At 53.7% G+C, this 22,926-nt stretch overlaps 1 protein-coding gene across 1 annotated transcript in view; it reads right to left on the reverse strand.

The window, feature by feature from the left end:
• Positions 1-10,984, reverse strand: part of Pmepa1 (prostate transmembrane protein, androgen induced 1) — a 52,904-nt gene extending 41,920 nt beyond the window's left edge. The window contains exon 1 of the mRNA XM_028893780.2: positions 10,886-10,984. Within this exon, the coding sequence (XP_028749613.1) occupies positions 10,886-10,895 (10 nt within the window). The 5' untranslated portion in view covers positions 10,896-10,984. The remainder of the gene's footprint in view (positions 1-10,885) is intronic.
• Positions 10,985-22,926: the final 11,942 nt, after the last annotated feature.

Genomic DNA, 22,926 nt, shown 5'->3' on the forward strand with positions numbered 1-22,926 from the left:
TTACTCGAGGTCTCTAATATATATCAGGGGCCTGGAAGACCTAAGAGCTGGAAGTAGGGCTATGTCACCTGCAGGGAGGGACTCGGCAAAGGGCAGCCTGTGAGTTGCTAAGTGGCACAGGAGACTCCACTGACAAGGGGAGGTCGGTCGAAGGGCCTGGTGGCTTCTAGAGGGAGCAATCCTTGTCGTGCCAGGACTCTGCAGCCTCCACGGCTCAGCAACACCCTGGAGCGCCAGTGACATCACTGCTTAAACCCACTCAAGAGCACATCAGGAGCACCACTTGGGTAAGGATCTGAGCCCAGCAAGAAAATGCTACAATTGATTAGCAATGTCTGCCAGGAGCAGCAAGTGGAGTACTTAATCGAATGGGAGGTACTAGACAGTCCTGATCTATACTTTGAAAGTCACAAAGCAGGTCAATAAAGTCACCAGCAAGTCTCACGCTACCAGGCCAATAACTGGACAGACATTGCTGATGTGCAATGTGCCTAGTCTGGCCTAGGAGCTGTGGACTTGAGAATACCCAAGCCAGGAATATACACTGCACAGAGTGGGTAACCTAGCGAGAAGCTGTACGGATTAGAATTCATGAGAGGAGATCAGCCAGCAAAGAAATCACATAGGGAGAGAGAGAAATACTCAGATAATTATCAACCCTTGGATCCGAACTTATACTTGGAGCCTCGATTCAGGGCATCGGAAGCTGGCTGTATAATTATACCTCTGGGCCACGTGGCAAACAGCTCTAATTATCTCCTAGATGGGACCAAAGTGACCATTTTAATCCAGTGCCCAAAGCAACTCGTAAAATTAGACAGCAATAGCACGTGCACAAGTTCACACGCCTGACAGCTGTGCAAGGACCCCACTCCGGTAGAAGTCTAATGATTACCGTCAGAGAAGGGGGGGGGCGGGCAGGGATGGTGACTTCTTTCACAGACTGAACAGAGCGCCAGATCCACACTTAAGAACACATTTAGTGAGTGTCCACCACCCTCGCTAAGACAACAGCACCGTTCAAAGCTGGGTTCCGACATCCCTCATCTCCTACCCATCCCATAAATAGGTTAGAGAAACAGTTCTCTCCTATGGCCGTGACCCCAGGGCCACTGAGCTCGGCCTCGCATGAATCACCGGTGGCTGATCATGACTGCATTCCCAAGTGACTGAACGATAAGGAGGAGGCACAGACACCAATAAATGAATCACGCCTTCCACAAGACCAAACCCTTGGCTTTGGCAGACACCAATTACAAAGTAGAAAGAAAAGAACAAAGAAATTACTCAGGGTGTTTGCGCAAAGTTGATTCATAGGTTCACAGAATTATTACCGACTAAATTGTTTGTGGAAAGGCAATTAGAGTCATGACCAGATGAAGTTCACCAACCAGGGAGCTAGGGACTTGCAAAACGGGAGTGCATGTGCACATTCCGGAGGGTTTCCAGGTTTGGGGAGTCCTCTCCATTTTCACCAGCTAACCTGTAAGTTCTGAAGGGTGAGCAGGCAGCCACCTGGAGGGTGGGGGAACTCAGAACTTTGCTATAGAGTCTGAGCAAGTATAGACAGACTGGCAAAACCCAGAGACTGCCTTTCTCTGGTTGGAAGGCTAAGCACCCAGCCACCAAATTCTAACGTGCCGTCTCAGTCCCCACCCACAGGAGGAGGTTTAGATCAAAGAATCATTACCTATTGTATAGCCTGTCCGTTAGAAAAGGGGTCTCCAGAGAGTCAGCCCACGGGCTGGGATTAGAATCTCACGAAAAAGCTTTTGCAGTCCATGCATTTGCAGTCCCTGCGTCAGGGGCGGCCCACCCTGGTGGGGGGCCTGATTTGGGAGAAGTAATTTTATCTTCCACCTGTCTCCTGCTCCCAGGCAGAGTCCCACCTGGCCCTGGAGCTGTCACCCCCACGCCATTCACTAAGCACTTCTTGTTGAAGAACCTAACGATGACTTCTCTGATCACTTCAGCACAGGAACTAGGTGGCTCTCACAACAGCAGAAGCCACAGCAAGGCAAGAGCGGTCCATCAAAGGCTCTAAGGCTGGAGACCGTGGAGAGCTCTGTCCTGTGGGGCACGTGGCCTGGATGGTGCTTTGAGGGAATTGGGGCAAGTGGGTTCCTGGCGCCTCTCTCGGAGTCTAGTCTCGGTGGGTAGTGGGTGACCAGGTAGCCATGACCGCTGGCACTGAAAGACTTCTCAGGGGAAGGACAGATTGTTTTGCCCAAATTTGCTGAAAAATGGACATGGCTTTTCACCGCCCTTCTGCCTAGGACAGCCTGGAAGCTGACTTTACCGGCTAAAGCTTAAGGCAGTTTGAGCTGAAGGAAGGCTCAGGCCTGGCGGGAACCAATCAAGGGATTCCATAGAAACCCCTGGTGGGGGGATTCATATACTTTGAATGATATGCATATGTTTGTATATATACATTATAATGCTTTTAGGACTACTTTACACACAGGAAGATGTGTGCTGAGGGCCAGTCAGATGGCTCAGCAGCTAAAGGGACTCCTTGCCACCAAGCTTTAAAGCCCTGAGTTCAATCTCCTGGGACCACAGGGTATAAGGTGAGAACAGCTTTCTCCAAGTGTGTCCTTGTGTTTCTGTACTGTGCATCTGTACCGTGTTGAACCTAGATGCCCACACAAACCCATATTCGGATCCGTCACTTCTACCGTGCCCTCTCAAAGCCAAGGAGAAACACCTTACCCTAGATCCTTCACGGACCAACAGAACTCTCGCAGCCCTGCTAAATGAATGAGAATCTGTGTAGCAGGACAGGTGACAGCGGTCACAGGCAGACCCTAGCATGTCCCTTTACAGAACTCTGCCCCCATACTCCCGGAGGCCATGGGAAAACTGGTGGCCAGCACAAACCCACACACTTTCCTGCTGGTTATCTGTCTGTTGTCCGGCTCTGTACCAGTATCAATCACGGGTCTTACCTGCTCAGTTGGGGCTAAGCACAGCCTACTGCCACCACAGATACGCGTACTGGGGACGGGCAAGATTCGGCAGTTTCTCTAAACCTGAGCCATGTGACTTTCCAGATCTGGGCTGTGCCTGTCCATCCCTGGAAGAATCCAGTGTTACTACCAAGGGGAAGAGGGGAAGCAGATGTGACATTCCCTCAGTGACAGAGGAACCAGAAGGTTCTTGTTCCTGCATCTGTGAGAACCAAATACCTAGGAGAAAGCTAATCCTGATGGCACAGGACTATCACCCTAGTTCCTCAGGAGGCTAAGGCAGAAAGATCACAAGTTCAAAGCAGGTCTAGGCTACAAGGCCGCCTTGGGCAACTCAGTGAGATCCTGACTCAAAAACAGACTTTTTTTTTTTTTAAAGGCTGGTGAACACTCAGTGGCAGGGTTTGGGGTCACCACTTAACCCCTTGAGTAAGTCACAACGGCCCAAAACTTTCCTCCAACTCACAGAGATCCAATGTCCTCTGCCTCCTGAGTGCTGGGATTAAAGGTGTGAGCCACCAGGCCCGGCTCCAAAACTTTGGTCCAGCCACACTGGGCAGGAGCCAACTCCATCCACACTGCCCTAGGAGGTCAGCGGCTCTCCTCTCCCAGGGTCTTCATGCAGGAGAGGTATCTTTTTTTTTTTTTTTTTGTCAGTCTGAAACCTTTAGTGGCACTGCAGCGATGGTAGCCGGTTAGTCCCAGGTTGGGAGACGTCTGGATTGTGGTGGGAAGGCAGGGCTCCTGCGCTTGACTCAGCTTTGACATCTGAGCCGGTGGGGAGGAGGCGAGGGTACAGCTTCCTGCCCCAAAGACTAGGAACTTCTGAGCATTAGAAATAATTGGTGCCGGGGAGCGCATGGCTCAGGAACTGTCTTCACAACCCCACAGAGTGGGCGTCATGCCTCCCTCCATCTTACAGAGGAGTAAGAGGGGACATAGGAGGGGTCTCAAGTTTGCCTCAAAACTGAAGGTCTTCAAAGCCTGTACCTTGACCACATCCTGATCTGCCTGGAATATTCTAGAAGCCTGCTTTTTCAAACAGGCAGGAATAAACACCTCAGCTCCTAGAAACTTCAGGGGCCAACACAGACTCTCCTGACCCTGATTAATAGGAATCAGTGACTATTTGGGATGACGGGTATCATGAACAGACCCGAGCATCTGCCACTCTTCACAGAGTATCACTCTATATGTCCTCCCACCTTGCCTCCCACCCTGCCTAGTCAATGTTCCCCGCCAGGCCGTGGGGGAGGGGCGTTACAATGAGCAGACACGGGCCACGGCCCCTCTGCGATGGGCGACACCAACATCGAGTGGCCACCAGGTCAGGTATGAAGGTTCAAAGAGAGGGGACCTGCAGCCCAGTCAGGGCTTTCCTGATCTCCTCAGCCCCAGGGCTGGCTCCCGCCTTCCCGCCTTCCCCAGGGCTCTTCAACGGAACATTCAGCAGCTACTGAACCATTCCCAACTGTCACATCACCTGAATGACACAGGGCACAGGCGTGGGACAAATGCTATTAAATGCCAGAAGGCGTTCTGTGTCCTGTGATGTCCCCAATAATGTCTGGATTTGGTCCCTCTGGGGACATTTGTCAGTCCTGTGTCAAACTCGGCGGTAACACACGCTGGTGCTGGTATCCCAGCAAAGACTGGCTCCCATACAGCCCAGCGGGCAAACACACTTCCAGGGATGTTGAGGCCTGGCCAAGTGGAATGGCCCTAGCAGCTTGCTGCGGCAGCTGACTGCCTAGCACTCTTGACCATCAAATAATACAACAGAGGCTTGCAATCTTCGGGCTACGAACCTTTGCAGAACCTTTGCAGAGAGCACGGGTGTGGTGTGGGAGGTAGAAAATGCCTAAGTGTGAGCACCAGGGACTTGGGTTGGAGACTCCGCTGAGCGTGAGGTCCTGGCTGTGTGACCTGGGACAAATGGCTTCTCCTCTCAGATGCCATTTTTCTCTCTGCAGAGTGGCAGAAGCAATCTCATAGGGTTGTTTGTAAGACTGAGGGGAAAATATTCGTCACTACTACCTGGCACACAAAAATCTCTTCCAGATCCAACCAGTAAAAGGAAAGGAAGTAAACATCTACCAGTCACCCTGGGAACAGAGGGAAGGCACTCTGCAGCTCCCAGAAAACTGACACCCCAAAATTCGCAGGATCCAACTCCCCCATCTCTCCGCCCGTGGGGCTGAAACCATGCTATGAGCAAGCTGCCCTGGGGATTTTCCTCAGCCTGGTGACAGTGGCTACTGCCAGTGACTAACAAGACCCTGGTGAGACCCCCACCCTTCCCCCACCCAAGGTGTCAGGGTTTAGCTTTGTAGTGTCACCGGATGGGAAAACGAGGCTGTCAGTGCTCTGGGTTGCCATGGCTTCCTGAAGGGGTGCAGCCCACTTTGGGAAGAAGGCAGAGAGAAATAAACCAGAGGTTCCATATCACCAGCAGGGCACTGAAGGCCAGGTCTTTGTACTGAAGCAAAGTGTGAACCCCTGACTTCCCAAACTGTGGGCCTCTTATCTGCCCCTAGGCACCAGTCTTACGAACTGGACCCAGTGAGTATCTGGATGTCACAGGGTAGCGTTCATTTCATGGCTCAAGTTTGTGCCTCCCCACTGCCTCTGCCCCAGCATCTGGGCCCCAAAGCTGCCCAGATTAAGAGACCCCTGCTGGCAAGCCCTAAGACACTGTCTGGGCCTCCTGCACCAGGGCAGGCATGCTGGGGTCTCCGCCAGCTCTGTCTGCGGTGGGCCTGGCAAAGACAGGATTATGACACCAGTATTCAATGACCCACATTCAAGGTCAGCCTCCCAGGTGGGCCTGTGGATTCCAACATTCCCAGCTGGTCTGAGGATGGGAAAACCTGCCCTTGGCAAACGCTTTCTAATCAGGCAGAGTGCCAGGGTGGGACCAGCAGAGGGCAGGACAAAATAGTCACAGCTAATCTGAGCCTACCACCACCACCCTTAGCCCAGAAGAGGCCACTGTACCAGTGACCTCCAGATCCTTGCCCCGTTCCAGTACAAGGGGGTGCTGCAGCACCAACTTCTGAGAGGTCACATGACAGGAAGCAAGACAGCAACAACTCTGGGCTTCTCTGTCCCTCTGGTCCTTGGCCACTCAGCAGGACAGGCCACTCAATGGTAGACTATGTCTGTGGGTGAGTTTTGTAGGTTTTCTTGGTGAGAGAAGGAAAAATAAGATAAAAACTGCCAGCAGTTAGAACCCAGGAGCGGCAGAGGCTGTGGTTTGGTAGTAGGGTCCTTGCCTGGCAAGGTCGTGGGTTCCACTCTCAGCCTAGAAAAGCATCAGCCTGTCAATCAATCTAGGGCTTGACACCTACATTTCACCACCCAGGCCCTCTGTAATTGAAAGGTCTGATCCGCACGGACATGCACATGTGGTAACTTAGGGAGGCTTTGGGGAGGGGGAAGCCTTCCTCTTCATTATGTGTTTATTTTGTAGGGCTGGAGACAGCAGGCCAGTGCTCTACCACTGAGCTATGCTTCCAACTCACGGTGGCCAGAGGGAGCACATCACAGCTCCCTGAGTGCACCACGGGGTGACAGTGATTGCCCTCAACCCTGTTACACCAGCCTCAGATAGCCCCTCAGGGATGGTTGGCAGCATGGTACCTTCTTCAGGGTTCCCTAGGACACACCGAGAGCAGACACACAGACGCGCAGCTCCACGTGTGTGGGCTACACCTCTGTTATGCTATGACTTTCAGGAAGCAAACAGGAGGCTTTGACCTCCTGCCCTCACTTTGGGCATCTTCAAAGAAGTGATGCTGGGGGGTGGAGGGACTCAGCCCCCCAGGCCTGCCCGTGGACAGTGACACCCCAAGAGAGAAGGCACACCACGTGGCACCCCGCTTTGAATTCCACCAGCACCCACATCCAGGATATTTCCTTACTTTTAAAAACTAACCAGTTGCCTGGGCCACCTAGCCAGGGCTCTGGGTTTGCCAGCCTCAGTCACTCCCTCCCGCAAAGCCCCTGGCTGCTGACAACGTCTCTTTCTGGGTTTACCACCCGAATCTGGCCCCCCTCCCCCATGACACCACCTTGCTTTCCTCTTTACAAGGACAGCAAAAAAATGTGTCCAACTTGTAGGACGAGGAGACTTCCCTGTTCTCCCCCTAACTCAGAGGAGAGGCGGCAAGGGACAGTAGTTGTGCGTGCAAGCTCGTGCCCACATGTGTGAAACCATCCCTACGAGTGCAGGAACAACCTTGACAGACACGACAGGCCCGTCTGGTCCAAGGCCACAGTCACAACACTCAGCTCCCCTGCTGCCTCATGACCTAAAACCCAGACAGCTGGAGACCTGTGGGTTAAAAGTCCCAGTGCAGAAGCCCACGAGGAAGTAGATGCTGTCCAATGTGCACCATTCACCCTGGACCCAGAAACACCCTCCTGACTTGAAGCCAGAACCTTGACCCAACACACTCAGGCTGAAAAGCATCTCCACAGGAGACGGCTGTCTTCCTCCCCCTGTGGTACACAATAATGGACACTCAATAAAGCTAAGTGGATGAGTGGCAGGCGTCAACTTCAAGGACAAACGGCTGACTTCCGAAAGGTCCCCCTCCAGCACCCAAGTGTCTTTGCTGAAGCCAAAAGTGGTTCCCAGCAGGGCATCTGGAGTCAGTCTGTGTGTCATAACTAGAAGAGAGAGAGGTACCATCATCTGGTGGGTGGAGGCCACCTGCATGGGACAGTCTTCTCCCTCCCAACAGAGAATGATCTGGCCCAGTCTGGAGGCCGAGTCACCCCGGATTCAAACAGCATTAAACACAAATGGTGTGCACCAGGCAAACCAACAGAGGCAAAGCTGGATGTCCTATGAGTGGGTGGCTGAGGGCTCACAAAGGTGTGTGCGCAGGAGGGTGGAGGTGGGTGCATGTTGATGTGGGTACTTGTAGGTACACAGGCTTACGCCTGTGGAGGCGGAGAACAACCAGGAGTGTTGGTCCTCCAGTGCTGTTCACCTCACTTCAAAGTGTTTTTAAACATTTAGGCATTTATTTAGAATGTGAGTGTGCCTGTGCATATGTGTGCAAAATGAAAGCCAACCAGTCAGGACTGGGGGACCCCGGCACCCAGTCAGTCCAGAAAGTACTCTGGGTGTGCATCGGCCTGCTCTGCAAGCCACGAGGAGAGCAGGAATAGAAAGTCAGGGGTTCCACTCTGAGATATAGATTTGGAAAGAGGTGGAAAGTACCAAGAAAAATGTGTATGTGGAACAAGGGGTGGGTTCCTCAAAGCTGTGCACTCAGGTCTTTTAGGCTCTAAGCTTAAGGTGGGTCTGCTTTGGCACGCAAGTTTCAAATTCAAGGAGCAGGACATGGGGTCCAAGGGAAACATCTCCGACCAAGGACTAGAATGGGCTGGGGACCTTAAGTCAAGCGTCCTACCTTCATTTCCCTCACGTCTACTGAAACACAAGAGCTCCAAGCTCACTCAGCCCCTCCCAGGTCTAAAACATAGGACATCTGAAGAATACAAAGGGGGATGGACCAGGGGTCCCGGGAGGAGTCACCAGTACTTCAACCTCGGCTGGATCACAGGGGTAGAATCAAAGACTGTAGCTTAGGATTCAATGGCAGGGTGTGCTCTTCCAGTGAGGAACTGTAGCCCAGGAAGGCTTAAAAGTCCCTTCTAGACGAGTGTCCTGAAGAGAAGCCCGGGAGAATGCCCTTGCAGGTATGAACTTCCATCCCGTTAGGTAAAAAAACAAAAAAACAAAAAACAGCCTTATTGTTCTCTCCTAGCAGGGGCTTCCAGGAAACACCAGGCCTTAGGGCTTCCTAACAAAGTAACAAACTGTTACATTGTTAAAGTGAGTCCTCCCTGTTCTGCCCTCTCTTTTAGTAAATAGACTATGCAGATATGATGTGGGAACAATTCTGAACTAAACCGGCTGGGTGATGGGGGATTCCAGACACTAACCCTGTCAGTCGGGGAGAACATGGGGTACCACCAAGAGTTTCAAGCCATTTTGGTCTCAACCAAGACATTATTAGGGCCAATTATGAGTCCATTCTCTCCTTTCAGCTTGTGGGTTCCTGGGACTGAACACCGGTTGTCAGGCTTGGTGGCATGCTACCGGCACTAAGGGACAAAATTAAGAAGGATTTGTTTTGTTGTTTTTCAAAGTCTATAAAGCAGAGAAAAGACAAGACCACAAAGTCCTACTGTGCCTAAGCTTTGGAATGTGGTGTCACATAAAGTGGGTCCCTCTTTTCTGTAAGGCGACGTGAGGAGGGAAACCAGGCAAATCCACAGAGCTGCGGTCAGCCTCTCCCCAGACATGTGTGGACTTATTTTAATAACATCCCGGTGAATTTCATGAACCTCCCTAGATCACACAGGGGCTCCTGGGAAGCAGTAGGGTTTGATGCCAAGGGAAGACCACAAGCGCTGGCTCTTGGCAGGCTCTCTTGACACCTCCCGGCTGGCTCCGGGCAGCCCAGGAAGCTGGGGAGCAGTGGGACACAGAGAGTTCAGGGCTTTCAAATCCCAGACTGGGAGACAGAGAGTCAAGGTAGGCACGGGGACCCACCACCCACGCCTGCTTCCAGGGCCCAGGTGGGGCTGGTCGTAGGTTATTTTTACCCCTTCTGCCTTACTGTACATACTGCGGGTTGGAGGTGGGGGTGCACAAACTGTAGCAGCTGCCTGTGAAACCAGCCCATGAGTCACCTAGCGACTACCCTGTTCTGTGGCAGTTGCCCCTGGGCTCCGCTAGAGGAAGGATGTCTGGGTTAGGGAAAGGCTGGGTGCCCTTTTGCCTGGAATGCTTTGGGGTAAGATGGGGAAACTAAAAAACAAAGCGAGTTAGGGGAAGGGTGCAGATTAGAAGGCAGATGGCAGAGAGTGAGGTTTCATTTCTTCAACCAACTCAACAGCCACCTGGGTGGGCCACAGAAGGAAGTAGATGCTTCCTGATCTCAACTTCTGGTGGTTTAGATGTTGACAACCGAGGAGGCTCAAGCACTTGCATTCATCTCCCTGAGTCTCCCACTTCCCAGGAGGTCCCAACACACACAGCCCCAAAACTTCGACTCATTTGTAACCACCATCCCAGCCAGGGTGAGCCAAGCAGTCCAGACAGAGGCTATTTATAGGAGTCCGGGACAGACATTCACAATGACACACACTGGGGATCCGCGGTGGGCTAGACGCACCAGCGCTGAGCCTTGGATTCAGACACCTGGACACAAACGGTCCGCAGATCTGGCTGGATTCACACCATAGCGACTACACGCACACACCAAATCAGACACCCAGTGGTGCAGGGACACACACACACACACACACACACACACACACACACACACACACACACACAGCCGGCACAGACCGCGACTCAAATTCACAGACATTCAGAGACGCGCCGAGAATCAGACAGACAGACGAGCACACTCCATAGACGCACAGAAACCCGGGACGCATCCCCACGGCCACTCCAGACACATGCCAGGAGTCCTAGACACCTCCCGGGCCAGACAGTGTCTTCCCCCGCCCGCTCCCCCCGGCCCAAAGTTGATTAAGAGCCTAATTGCTCCATCGCCTCGGCCCCTGGGGAAAACGGAATGGAAACTTCCCGGGCCCGGCCCGCCTGGCCCTCCTGCGCGGCGCGATGTCCCCGCCGAGACCCGGGTCCGAGTCGGGCCGGGCGGGGCGAGCGCGGCGGGGACCGTGCCAGGCTCGCAGCGCCGCGGGACAAAGCCGGGCCGGCCGCCAGCTGCCGCGAGCCTCCGGGAGGGCGCGCCCCGGGCGCGGCGGGTGCAGCCGGGGAGCCTGGGCGAGGCAGGCACGCGCCCCCCCGAATCCCCACGCGATCGCGACGTCCCGGGCTGGGGATCCCACGGAGCTGTCCCGGGGGGAAAGGGCTCACTCACTGATCTCCATGCTGGGAACAAAGAGCGCTGGCAGTTGCACGCGCAGGAGACATTGGGCTGCCCGGCGGCGGCGGCGGCGGCGGTGCCGTTGACCCCCATCAAGCGGTCACGGGCGGCGCGGGGCGCTAGGCGCGGGGCGCGGGGGCGGCTCCGGCCGGCGCGCGGGGCTCGGGCCCCGCATACAGCGAGCGGCGCGGCGCGGGCTCGGGGCGCCGCCGAGGTCCCCGGGGCGAGCTGGGTCCCCCGGCCGCCGAGCGGGAACCCCGGGGCGGCGGGCCGTGGCCGCGGGTGGCGTGCGGGGCACGGGCGGGCGGCCGGGGCGCGGGGCCGCCGGGCTCAGCCTGCGCGCCGGCCGATCCGCAGCCGAGCGCCGCCGCCCGCTCCTCATTCAAGTCCAAGGAGATCGGGTTGCGCCGCGCGCCCGCGGTCGGAGGCAGGCAGACGGTCTGACGTCAGCGCTAGACGGGGCTGCCGGTTCCCACCGCGCGGGGCCGCGGAGGGGGCGCGCGCTGCGCCAATCCCCGCCGACGGCCCCCGCACCCTCCTCGGCCCGGGGGGCGGGCCCGCCGCGCACGGGGCGGGCTCTTAAAGGGCCCGAGCCCCGTGCCCGCGTAGACCCGGCGCCCTCGGGAGTCCCCAGGTCAGGTCCCCGGGGGTTCCCAGTTCTGTGGCAGCCACAACCCAGAACGAGACTCAAAGCGAGAAGTTAAGGTGTTATTCCCCCAAATCCTGCCCCTGGGTCCTCCACCCAGGCTTCTGGGGCGCCTTGAGGTGTTCAATACATGGAAATCAGAGCATGATGAACCCCGGGGTAAAGACCCACCCGTGGCCAGATTTCTCAGGAGACTCTCCATTTTCCATTTTGCAGCCACACGACGCTCCAGCCACCCCACCCTCACGCCCCAAACCCCCGGCATTTTAGCTGGGTTTTGGATAGACTGAGACTCCTGTAGACATGCCCTGGATTGCTCCTAGAATCGCCCTCCGGCCCTCGTAAATTAGTGCCCATGACTTGGGGGGGTCACTGTCATGGGGCACCCCAGCAGTTACACACCCTCTATCTGCTGCCCCAAGGCCCACTTCACCGGCTGGAGTATGTGGCTCAGAGTGCAAAAGGGGGTCACAGGAGTGTGCTTTTTGCTCATTAAGTTTTAATTAATTACTCGAGAGCCCCGGGAAACCATGCTCTGTGTACAAAGATATTAAACTATTACGTAAGAGGCGCAACTCTAGCCTCCAATGTAAAGTGCGCCTCTGACCCCTTCCTGAACTCCCACACTACCTCGTGTGGTGTGCCTACTGTGTGCCAGAAACGCACAGATAGTAATGCCACCCCAAAATGTTATTTGATTTGGCTCCATTTTACAGCCAGGGAAAGTGGTCAGCGAAGCTCAGGTTGAGGAGGGCACAGGAAGTTGGAACCTGAGTTCTGCCCAAGCGGGAGTAGGGGGTACCTGTTCCCACACATGACCCTTCTGTAAGTATCTACAGGCCTGCCCCCTTGTCTTTAGGGAGAGGGGAAGCTTTTACAGGTTATTGTTAATTTATTTTTAATAGACTGGATGGAGGAGGAGAAGGCGCTCGAGAATAGTCTAGAGTTTGCAGGGCAGCCCAGGAAGTGGGTTCCTCTGCCCCTACCTTCGGGGACTTTCCTGGAGGATCCACCCTGCAGCCCAGTCCCGCCAGAGGGAAATTCCAAGATGCTCCTCTACATTTGTTTGAAATAGCAGCTCAATCTTGATATTTATATATGTATGAATTTTTGCCTGTGTGTATGTCTGTCTTTCTGCCCGCAATAGACAGAAGAAGGCCACGGATTGATCCCCTGGAACTGAAGTTACAGATGGTTGTGAGCCATATGAGTGCTGGAAACTGAACTAGGGTCCTCTGGAAGAACAGTAAAGTACTCTTAAGGGCCTTATCTCCAGCTACAATCAGCCACAATCAGTTCAGGGCAGGGGCCATGGCCTCACCATGAGAGCAGCTGCTCTGCCTGAGCACTCATCCATCCCACCCCACTCCACCCCCACCCACCTCCCGCCCCCTGCAATCTTTGGCATGGGAAAGTCTGACTGAGATCCAAATGGAAAGGAAACTAACCTTGTCTGGGAGGGTACTGAGAAGCTGGCTGGGTGGTAAGGTCACCCCAGGCCTGCTCACCTCAGCTGTCGGGACTGACTAACCTCTGAGTTGCACCAAGAAACAAATTGGAAGTAACTCCCAAGGCACTTTTTCCCCCAAAAAAATCATTGGGCCTTGACCCAGACTGGTCAGGGTGTTCACTTAGTTCTTATTCTAACACAGGCGGTAACTGGGTCGTTTCCCTGTGGGCGGGGGTCCAATCTCATAGTCTTTCAAGATTGACTAGTTTTAGGAGAATCATGGCAAAGAAAAGGAAGGGGGATCAGCTGCTCCAGGGCCATAGAGTTCCGGGAAGGTGTGTGTGTGTGTGTGTGTTGCTTTGCTAAAACCAAAGGTGGGAAGTTTACATAAAATTTTTATAAATTGGAGGGATTTAAAGGTCTGAATTCCTTTGCATAAAAGTGTCTACAAGGTGTATGTGTGTGTATGGGGGTGTGTGTTGTGGAATATTGGCCATTGGCAGGCTACCTTTTATAGGGAAAAAAAGCATTCTTTCTGAGGTCAATGGAGACTGCTAGCTACACCCTCCTTTCAGTAATCATTCAGTCCACAAGCTCCCCTGGGACTTGGGACCTCGGCCGAGGACTTCAGGAGTGCACCTGTCTTGAGGAGGACTTCTTGTGGGGAATCTGGCTTGTCTGTCCATGGGCAATGTCTTGACCTTGGTTGTACTGGAAATAAGGCCTTTTTAAATTTAATGTGTGTGTGTGTGTGTGTGTGTGTGCGCACAACACACATGTGGAGGTCAGAGGTCAGAGAATGACTTGCAGGAGTTCATTATCTGTCCACGTGGGTCCTGGGAATGGAACCCAGGTCCTCAGACTTGGCAGCCGGAGTTGCTTTACCAACTGAACCATCTCACTGGCCTTTTATGTGTATATGCCAAGTGTCTGTAGGTACCTGGGGAGTCCAGCGGGGCACCTCAGATCTGCAGCTGGAGTTGCAGGTGGTTGTAAGCTGTTTGTTGGGCGCTGGAAACTGAACTCAGGTCTTCCAGATGAGCAGTGCTCTAAACTGAGCCATCTCTCCAGTCCATGTCGTAGCTTTTACACGTGGAGGTTGAATGGCAGCAGGTGAAAACAGCCAATTAATTCAGTAAAGTGAAAAGCAACCAAACTTCCCACTGCTCTCACCACCCATTGATCTGGCCACCATTTATTGGATGCTACGGTGTGACCCTACTATGTCGATCCATTACTTGAGACTGGATGGCTTCACAGTGTCTGGCCCTACTTGGAAGACGTAAAACTGAGTGTCCAGCATGATGGTTGGAACAGACGCTCAAAGACTGAGTAGGCATTGCTGTGTGACCTCAGCTGAGTGTCTTCACCTCTCTGACTTTGGTTTCCTCCTCCGCAAAATGGGGCACCTGATGGCACCAACACGTGGCAAGATCATAATGGGAGAGGAGTTCAGGGCCTTGGGAGTGGGTGGGTAGGCGGGCGGGCAGGGCATGGCAATTATTACTCCTGAATCCTCTGGGCACCCCTGGGGGAGAGAGGAGACTGCTGTCATTAAAGTCCATTTTACAGGCCAGCAGACTGATGGCCTGCTTCTAGACAGGCCCCTGGCTAAGGCAGACAGCAGAGGAGGGCAGAACTGGAGGGCGCATTGGCTGTACCACCAGCATTCATGGTGGCCTTTGGGTGTGAGGGCTGCCGGAGAAAACCCAGGGCAGGCGATTAAGTCTGTGTATCAGGTAAAGCATGTGCGGCATGATATATTCCACAAAGTATTTGGGACAGATCTACACTAAAGTGTGCGTCTCAGCTGAAGTTCGAAGTTACCTGGGTGGCTGGGTGGTTTTTATTTGCTGACCTTGGCATCCCTGAATGTGCTGAGAATTTGTCTGTGAGAGGCAGGGCGTACTGTCAAGATGGGCACATTCTGCCCAGAGGGAGTGGTGCAGGGTCAAGGTGGTGCTCAGTGGAGGTGGGGGCACTCTTTCTGCCAGGAGTGGTGTGCTCCTCACTACCAAGCTGAGGGAGCCCTCCCTCCCTCCCTCCCTCCCTCCCTCCGTCCCTCCTCCCTCCTCCCCTTCAGCTCTGGCTCCTTCCTTTCCCTTTGTTGGGTACCTGGGGTTGATTCTAGAGCCTTTCCATGCTAGGCAGGTCTGACATCTGAGCTACATCCATACCCTTCTTTTTATTTTATCTGTCTGTCTGTGTGTTTGCTTGCTTATTTTAAGACATGGTCTAAGTTGTCCTGGCTGGCATTGAACTTGCAATCCTCCTGCCTCAGACTCCTGAGTAATTATGCCATCGTGACTGGCTTGTTTATTTGTTCTTCAGACAAATAACTGCCCTCCTATTCTATGCTGGGCTCTGTGTGGTTCACTGGCTTCGGGCTGAAAAGCTGGAAAGGCTGGGACCTCAGACACAGGTGCTAAGCTGGAGCCAAAGCCTAGAGAAGGAGTTCATATGTGGAGGGCTCCTCTCCCTCTGAAGGCCAGGTGGAAACCAGCCTGTCCTGGGACCTGGCCCTCCTGAGGTGAATATTCTTGGAGGTGACAGTCCAGACTGTACCTGTGTGAACGTGAGAATCTGGTGATAACTCAGAGAGACACGCCGGAAGATCAGACAGAAGAAAGGACTGTGGCCGGGATGCTGGGGCAGCCTTTCTGGGAGGTGGGAGCTGGGGTGTGAGTGACAGGGAGGGCAGCAAGTGCCAAGGCTAAAGCCGTGGGTGGTATGGGAGCTGAGGGCTCTCTTGGTCTCAGAAAGTCTGGAGTTTGGGATCTATTTCCCAACTCCAGCTTTGGTCACAGGGTTGTGAAATGGGTCTGTGTCCCCAGGCAACTGCTGGGACAGGCCTTTCAGGGACTCCAGACAGCATGGCCCTGTGCCCTACCCCTGGGCTGGATCTGTTCCAGAGGGACATTCAGAGAGAAGAGGGCTTGTCCTGCCCGTAAGGGGACTTTGCTTTGCTCTCAGCCGCAGTGGGAAGCTGGCTGGGGTGCAGGATCCTTCCCTAAGCTCTACAGGCACACTCTCCCTGGACCCCAGGCTCAGCCCAAAGACCTCAGGCTCAGTTCCTGCTCTGCTCTTCAGCATTGTCTAAACTCTATGATCATTAATAATTTTTGAGCAAGGGCCCTCAAAACTCCTGTGGCCAGCCTTGTGCAGATGCCAGATCCAAGCTGGCTGCCAGATGAGGATGGGTAGGAGACAGCACGGGTTTTGGCTGGAGTTGGTGGAGGTTGGCAATCTCTTCATGGGGCCCCCTGGCTGCCTATGGTTGGGCACTGTGGAAAGTCAGAGCTCCATCAACAGAGAGCCTGCTTTGAGAAAACTCCCTGGGGCTAGCCCTCCCCCACACTCCGGCCACCACTCCCTTCCTGGGGTCCAACCTGCCTTCAGAGAGGCAGGCCCAGTCAGCCCTCAGTGGTCTGGTGACACACCTACCCACCTCTTCTCCTGGCTTATGACCTTTGAAAGTCCTTCTAGCTGAGGCATTTTCCCCAGGTCATTCCCAGCATGCATCTAGCCCTGCTTAGCCTCTCCGGACTTCCTGCAGTCTTGATTTACTTAATGTTTATTGGGGCCTTGATCTGGGCCTGCCTGACCCTCACATGCTTCCTTGTAATTTCATAAATATTCCCCAGGGTCTCACACTGTCCCCCAAAACCTGAAGTCCAAAGTGTTATTGTTCCCTTTTGACAGGAGGGTTCCTGAGGTTTGAGGTATGAGTGAGTTTGGGAAGAGGTGTTAAGACAGGGACTTGGGTCCGTAACCACAAGGGGAGGGGTGCACCTGACCTCAGTGGTGCTGGACATCTCAGGCCACCCCAGCCCCTGGACCCCAAGATCTACATTCACCCTTCTACATTGTTCATACAAGCTTGTCTAAGGGGCAGAATGTCTGTGTCTACAGAAGTGAAATTTGTCAGAGCAGCTGGTGAGCTGAGAGACAGACACTTCTGGATCCCCTGTAGGTGACCTCACCCAGTGACCTCATGTAGCCGAACCCGGGTGGTGGTGGGACAGAATTTCACAATGAGGATGAAGAATAGTGGCTGTAGTAGCAGCCTGTGCGTGCGTGTGAGGTCATGATTGCTGTCACATATTGGTGAAATTATTAAGGCCACTCCACGTAGTTAAAACGGAGGTTTATTTAGTGGCATAACTTAAAAATGAAGGGATAGGTAGGTTGCAGGGTCTGGGAAAGACGCAGCGCAGTCCAATGGTGTTCTCTGGAGAACTCTGCTCAGTCTACCTCCAGCTCCAGGGAACCAAGAGAGTTGGCGCAACTGGATCTCGGGTCTTCAGGGTCCTCTCTAGGCCCTGCCTTATAGGCGTGACAGTTACTGAAGCCTCATTGGGGGTTGGAACTTCCAGATCAAAGCTGGAATGGCTACCCACTACAGTCACATGATTGCTGTCCCTTGCCTGGACACTCCAGGAAGACAAGCCCTTGTGGCTTGTTCCCTGCTGGTTCCCATGGCCTTGACTAAGCTCTGTGGAGCACTGGGGTTCTGTCCTTCTCTGTGGAGGAGAAGCCTGAGGACCACATAAGCAATGCTGACCATACTGGGAGCCAACTTCATTCCTTGCTAGCCAATCTTCCTTCCCTGCTCACTCATCTCCGTTTCCCAGTGACTGCTCACCAAGTACCCAGAAGCTTGCTCAGCACCTACCAAGAACAAGTACTTGCCTGGAGCTAGATCCAGAGTTCTGGTCCGTGGAGTGGTATGGAGTGTCTGTGTGCATGTGTATTCGTGTGTAGGTGTGTATCTGCAAATTCAGTAGCCAGATTTCTTGGTTGTGTATTATGTGTTAGGTGTGAACACAAGAACTTATGGGTTGAGTGCATGCCACTGTGGTTGAAGGTCCCAACAGTGAGCCAGATAGGCTCGGTTCAATGGCTATAATGTCCATGCCCAAGAGTGTCACCTGTCTGTCCCTGTCCTTCACAGTGTATCCACTCCAGGGGAGAGCTGATTCAGTGAGAAGGCAGGATTTGGAACCCCATCAGGAGGACAGGAAGTAGAAAGAGGGAAGATCAGAGGGGAACCTTCCAGTCAATCCTGTCATGAGTAAACTGAGGCCCAGAAGGGACAACAGGTCAGGTGTTTATGAAAACCAGAGCTGAGCCCTGGCTTTCTCCTGACTCTAGACCCAGACCCTCAGGCTCCTTAGTGGCCTGGAGTAGCCTAGTGTCTATACCTTTATAGCACAGGATGAGCCTGAGGCCAGCTGGAAGGGTCCAGATATTCAACCTACATCTAAATCACTCCCCAAAAGAACTGTCTTCAAGCTGCTTTCATGAGTCAGAGGTACCTACCAAACATCTGTGTCCATTGTCAAGGAAAACACTGTGAATGGCTTTGTTCCTCCCTCCCTGCCTCCCTCCTCCTCCCTCCCTCCTCCCTGCCTCCCTCCCCCCTCCCCCCTCCTTCCCTCCCTGCCTCCCTCCCTCCTCCCTCCTTCCTCCTCCCTGTCTCCCTCCTCCTCCCTGCCTCCCTCCCTCCTTCCCTCCCTCCTCCCTCCCCCCCCCCCCTCCTCCCCCTGCCTCCCTCCTCCTTCCCTCCTGCCTCCTCCCTCCTTCCCTCCTTCCCTCCCTCCCTCTCTCCCTGTCTCCCTGCCTCCCTCCCTGCTCCTCCCTGCCTCCCTCCCTCCTTCCCTCCTCTTGCCTCCCTCCCTGCCTCCTTCTCTTCCTTGCTTTGAGACAGCATCCATCTCCAGGCTGATCCTCCTGCCTCAGTTTCACAAATGCTAGGATCACGGGCATGCAGGGTGCAAGGCCATGGCTGGGGCTTGGCACCCTGTGGAAGGTGTTGAAGGAAGTTGGTGGAAAGGGCTTGAGTGTGCCCAGTGGCAGTCAGCCACAAAGCATGAGGTGGGGCTGTCCTTTATACCAGGCCCTGCCCCGGGAGAGTTCACCCTTGGAGGGGCTCACATGCTCATGGGCTGGTTTCTCAGACCCTGATTCTGGGTTTCCAGAGCTGTGAGGTTACATAAGTATCTGTTACTAACAGTTTGTCCTTATTTGGGGACATTGGGCCTCAGTTTCCGCTCTTAAATGAGCTCTGAAATGTACCTACTTGGCAGGGCCACTGTTAGGATCCAGTGGGGAACTGACATAGGACGGCCGGCCTGGCTGGGAGAAGCTCTGGAGAAAGGTCTCTCTGAGACTCACAGCTCCATACAAGCCGCACTGAGCCCCCATGTTCCCCTAGTCCCTTGGGAGACTCTCTCCCGCATTTGTCACATGCTTTGTTATGTGTCTTTACTCCCAGCTGGCTGTCCCTGCCTGTCCTTAGTGTCTGGTCCCAGGAATAGCTGCTTAAATGTTCCCAAGGCCTCCAGAATGCCAGAGGAATCTGGCACACCAGCACCCCGCAACCCCTTCCTCCCGAGTGTGTGGTGCCAGGTCAGCATGCCAGGCCCTGCAGCTGCAGCTCTGAGCCAGGCTGGAGGGACCTGTCAGTCCTCCAATCTGCAGCAGGAGCCTCCTGCAAAGGGACAGTGCCCTCGGTCACCGGGAAAGAATGTTCAGACTTTTGTCTCGCAAAGAAACGGGTGCTGCATTATGAAATAGAGGCAGGGCAGCTTCTGCTTTGGCCTCCCCTGCCCCCGAGGCTCCCCACAGTGCCTAGCACAGGGCAGCACTTACTAAATAACAGCTCACTGAACGGATGGAAAGAAGCACCATGCGGCCAGGCCTGTTGAACATGCCAGCAATCCATGTTCTCGGGAGGTGGAGGCAGGAAGATTGTAACAAACCTGAGGTACACTTGGGCTACAGAGAGCTCTAGACCAACCTGGGCTACCATGTGAGTCCCTGTTTCAAACCACCTCCCTCCTCCAGAAAAAAGCAATGTAGTCAAGGCCCTGACTACAGCTTCGTTTCTACCTCAAAAGACAAGAATGTTGATTTTATTCGTTTGTAAAAGAAAAAAATGCAAAAAATGGGGTGGGGTAGGCAATAGTTGAATAAAGAAACTCAAAGATAAAGCCACTGGCTGGGTATGGTGGTGCACACTTGTCCAGTACTTGAGAGGCGGGGCAGAGGGGTCAGGAGTTCAAGGCCAGCCTCCATCCACTACACAGCGTTCCATGCCAGCCTGGGTTACACAAGACCCTGTCACAAGCAAAATAAAATTTGAAAAAAATAGAATGATTAGAATTAAGTCTCTCAAATGTTGTGTTTGTTCTGTTTCCTACTACAAACAATTTTAAAAGTAGTAGAGGAGCTGGGTGGTGGCGGTGGCAGCGGCGGCAGCACATGCCTTTAATCTCAGCACTCAGGAGACAGAAGCAGGTGGATAAGTTTGAGGCCAAATTGGTCTGCAAAGCAAGTTCCAGGACAGCCAGAGCTGAAACACAGAGAAATCCTGTCTCAAAACACCACCCCCCAAAAAGTGGTAGCAGGTAAGTCAGTTGTGGTGGTCCCTGTCTCTAGTGCTCTAGAGGCAGAGGCAGGAGGATCTCTGTGAGTTAGGCCCAGCTTGGTCTACACAGCAAGTTTCAGGCCAGCCAGGGCTACATAATAAGACATTGTCTTTATAAATACAAATAAATTAATAAACAAATGTGGTCGAGTGCTTGCATGCACAGAGCCCCGTGTCTAATCCCCAGTGATGCATGAAGTGGCATGGTGGTGCCTGCCTGGGATTCTAACACACGGAGGATGGAGCGGGGAGAGGGACCAGGAATCCCGGGACATGGCAAACAAACACTTCCTCCTGAGGCTCCTTTCACAAGGCTGGGGTGCCAGACACCGATGACATCACAGGCTGCCCATAAAGGCCTGGGAAGGACCAACCCCAAGTTCAGATTCCCTTCCTGAGTGTGGGTGCCATCCCCCCACCTCCATGGCTTAGGATCCGAGCCAGGTGACTCAGCCTGGCTGAGCCTGTTTCTATCAGCAAGGGTTTCTGAGGACCCAGAAATGGCTTTTGGCCCTCACAGAGCACCTTCTTGTGTGTAGTTCCAGCCAGCCTTGAACATGTGACCCTCATGCCTCAGCCTCATGTGTCCCAGGACACAAGCTTGTGCCCTCGATTGTAATCATGGCATTGCTCTACATTTTTTAGAGCCCTAGAAAAAGTCCTAAGAAACCAACTCGAGCTGCTAGGACTCGGGAAAGCAGCTGCTTGGATCTGCCTGGTTCTGCTGGGTGATGATGCTCAGGGAAGTGTGAACAGCCTGGCTGGCCCTGGGTCATTCCTCCCACAGTCAGGCCTTCCACAGGGCCAGGCCTGTGCTGGGCCAGAGTGGACACATAACTGGCACACAGCCTGTCCCTCCCCACCAGGGCATTGGCAGTGTCAATCAGCAGTCACCAGCTGGTGACTGAGGACAGCCTGCACAAGTGCTTTGCATTTGGCCTGAATGATTTTACAAAATCTTTTTCTAGGCTGGGTGTGGTGGCACACGCCTTTGATCCCAGGATTTAGGAGGCAGAGGCAGGTGGATCTCTGTGAGTTGGAGGCCAGCCTGGTTTACATAGTGAGTCCCAGGCTAACCAGGTCTACATAATGAGACTGTTAAAAATATTTTTTAAAAAAACTTTTTCCAAGAAGCTGCCACTGCCCGACCCTTCCTGTTACACCTGTCCATCTTCATTAATTGGTCTTGAGTGCCTCTGCGTGTGTCTGTCCCTTCAGTACCTAGGAAAAGCCTGCAGGGTCCCGGTACCTCTGCCGCTGCAGGCGGTGACTGCCTGAGTTTGTCACTTTGTCCTCTGTGGAGACCTGGAATTCCAGAATGTCCACTGAGCTCTGGAGTCCCAAGCTCCCGTTAACTTTCCACTGGGCCCTGATGTCACATGGGCTCCGGCTTAAATACGTAAGAACTGTAACTGGCACCAGACACTTCATCAGCCATCCGGCTGGGGGATGTTGGTCAGGGTAACAGGGCCCACTGAGTGAAAAGTTTCTGCACCCCATAAGCCTCTCCGCTGATGCAGCAATCCAAATCAAACCAAATCAAATGGAATTAGAAAAAGCCCAGGTTTAATGAGTAAAATGTTCTAGATGATTTTCCGGCCTCCCAGAAAGGAGATGGGGAAGAGAGACCAGAAAACGACGTGTCTATTTTTGGGGGTGGGGTGGGGGGGGAGTTTAAATACCCTACGGGAGTGGTCTTGAACTTCTCTGGGGGAGGAGTCATGTTTGGGGGGCTGTCTGAGAGGAGGTAGGGTTTGGAGAGAGAGGTGGGGGAGGGGGCTGAGGTGGAGCTTCTTCTGCCAAATGAGTATCTTGGTTTTGTCCTCAAGGGCTTATTGGGAGGAGAGAGGTGGTGTGGCCCTGTGCCGGCACACAGCAGGTATTCCACGATGGCTGCCTGTCTTTCTTCTGGAGGCAGCAGGTTTTGATCAGGGGGAGGCTCAAAGCCAAGGTTTTCCTTAGCTGGCGTGGGCTAGGCCTGCTTTGTAGCTTCTGTAACTTTGAACTGCTAGAGACACAAGTGTCTCATTCTTCCACAGAACAGTTCGGAAACTGAGGGGCTAGCTCAGAACCACATTTGTGGAGCTGCATAAGTGGAAAACAGCATGGACTCTGTTCAGAAACCAAAGGGACGAGCCTAGGCTGTGGCTTTGTTGGGAGTGTTCACCAAGCATGTAGGAAGTCACAGGTTCCATCCCCAGCACCACATAATGGGCATGGTGGCTCACGCCGGTAATCCCAGTGCTCAGGAGGTGGCGAGAGAACGATCAGGAATTCCAGGTTGTTCTCTGCTACACAGTGAGTTTGATGGCAGCCTGGGGGACATGAAACCCCATCCAGAAAGGAAGGAAGGACTTCAGACGGTGACAGCAGTGATCTGAGGACAGAGCCCTGTGTGGTGGCAGAGGCCACGCAGCCCCCGTACTTGGGCAACATCTTTCAGAACAATAGACTGAACGGGGCCAGCAGTATGACAGAGTGAGGGCCGTCTCCCACGGGCTCAGAGA

The sequence above is a fragment of the Peromyscus leucopus genome, chromosome 4 (genome assembly GCF_004664715.2).
Source record: "Peromyscus leucopus breed LL Stock chromosome 4, UCI_PerLeu_2.1, whole genome shotgun sequence".
In the NCBI taxonomy this organism is placed as follows: Eukaryota; Metazoa; Chordata; class Mammalia; order Rodentia; family Cricetidae; genus Peromyscus; species Peromyscus leucopus.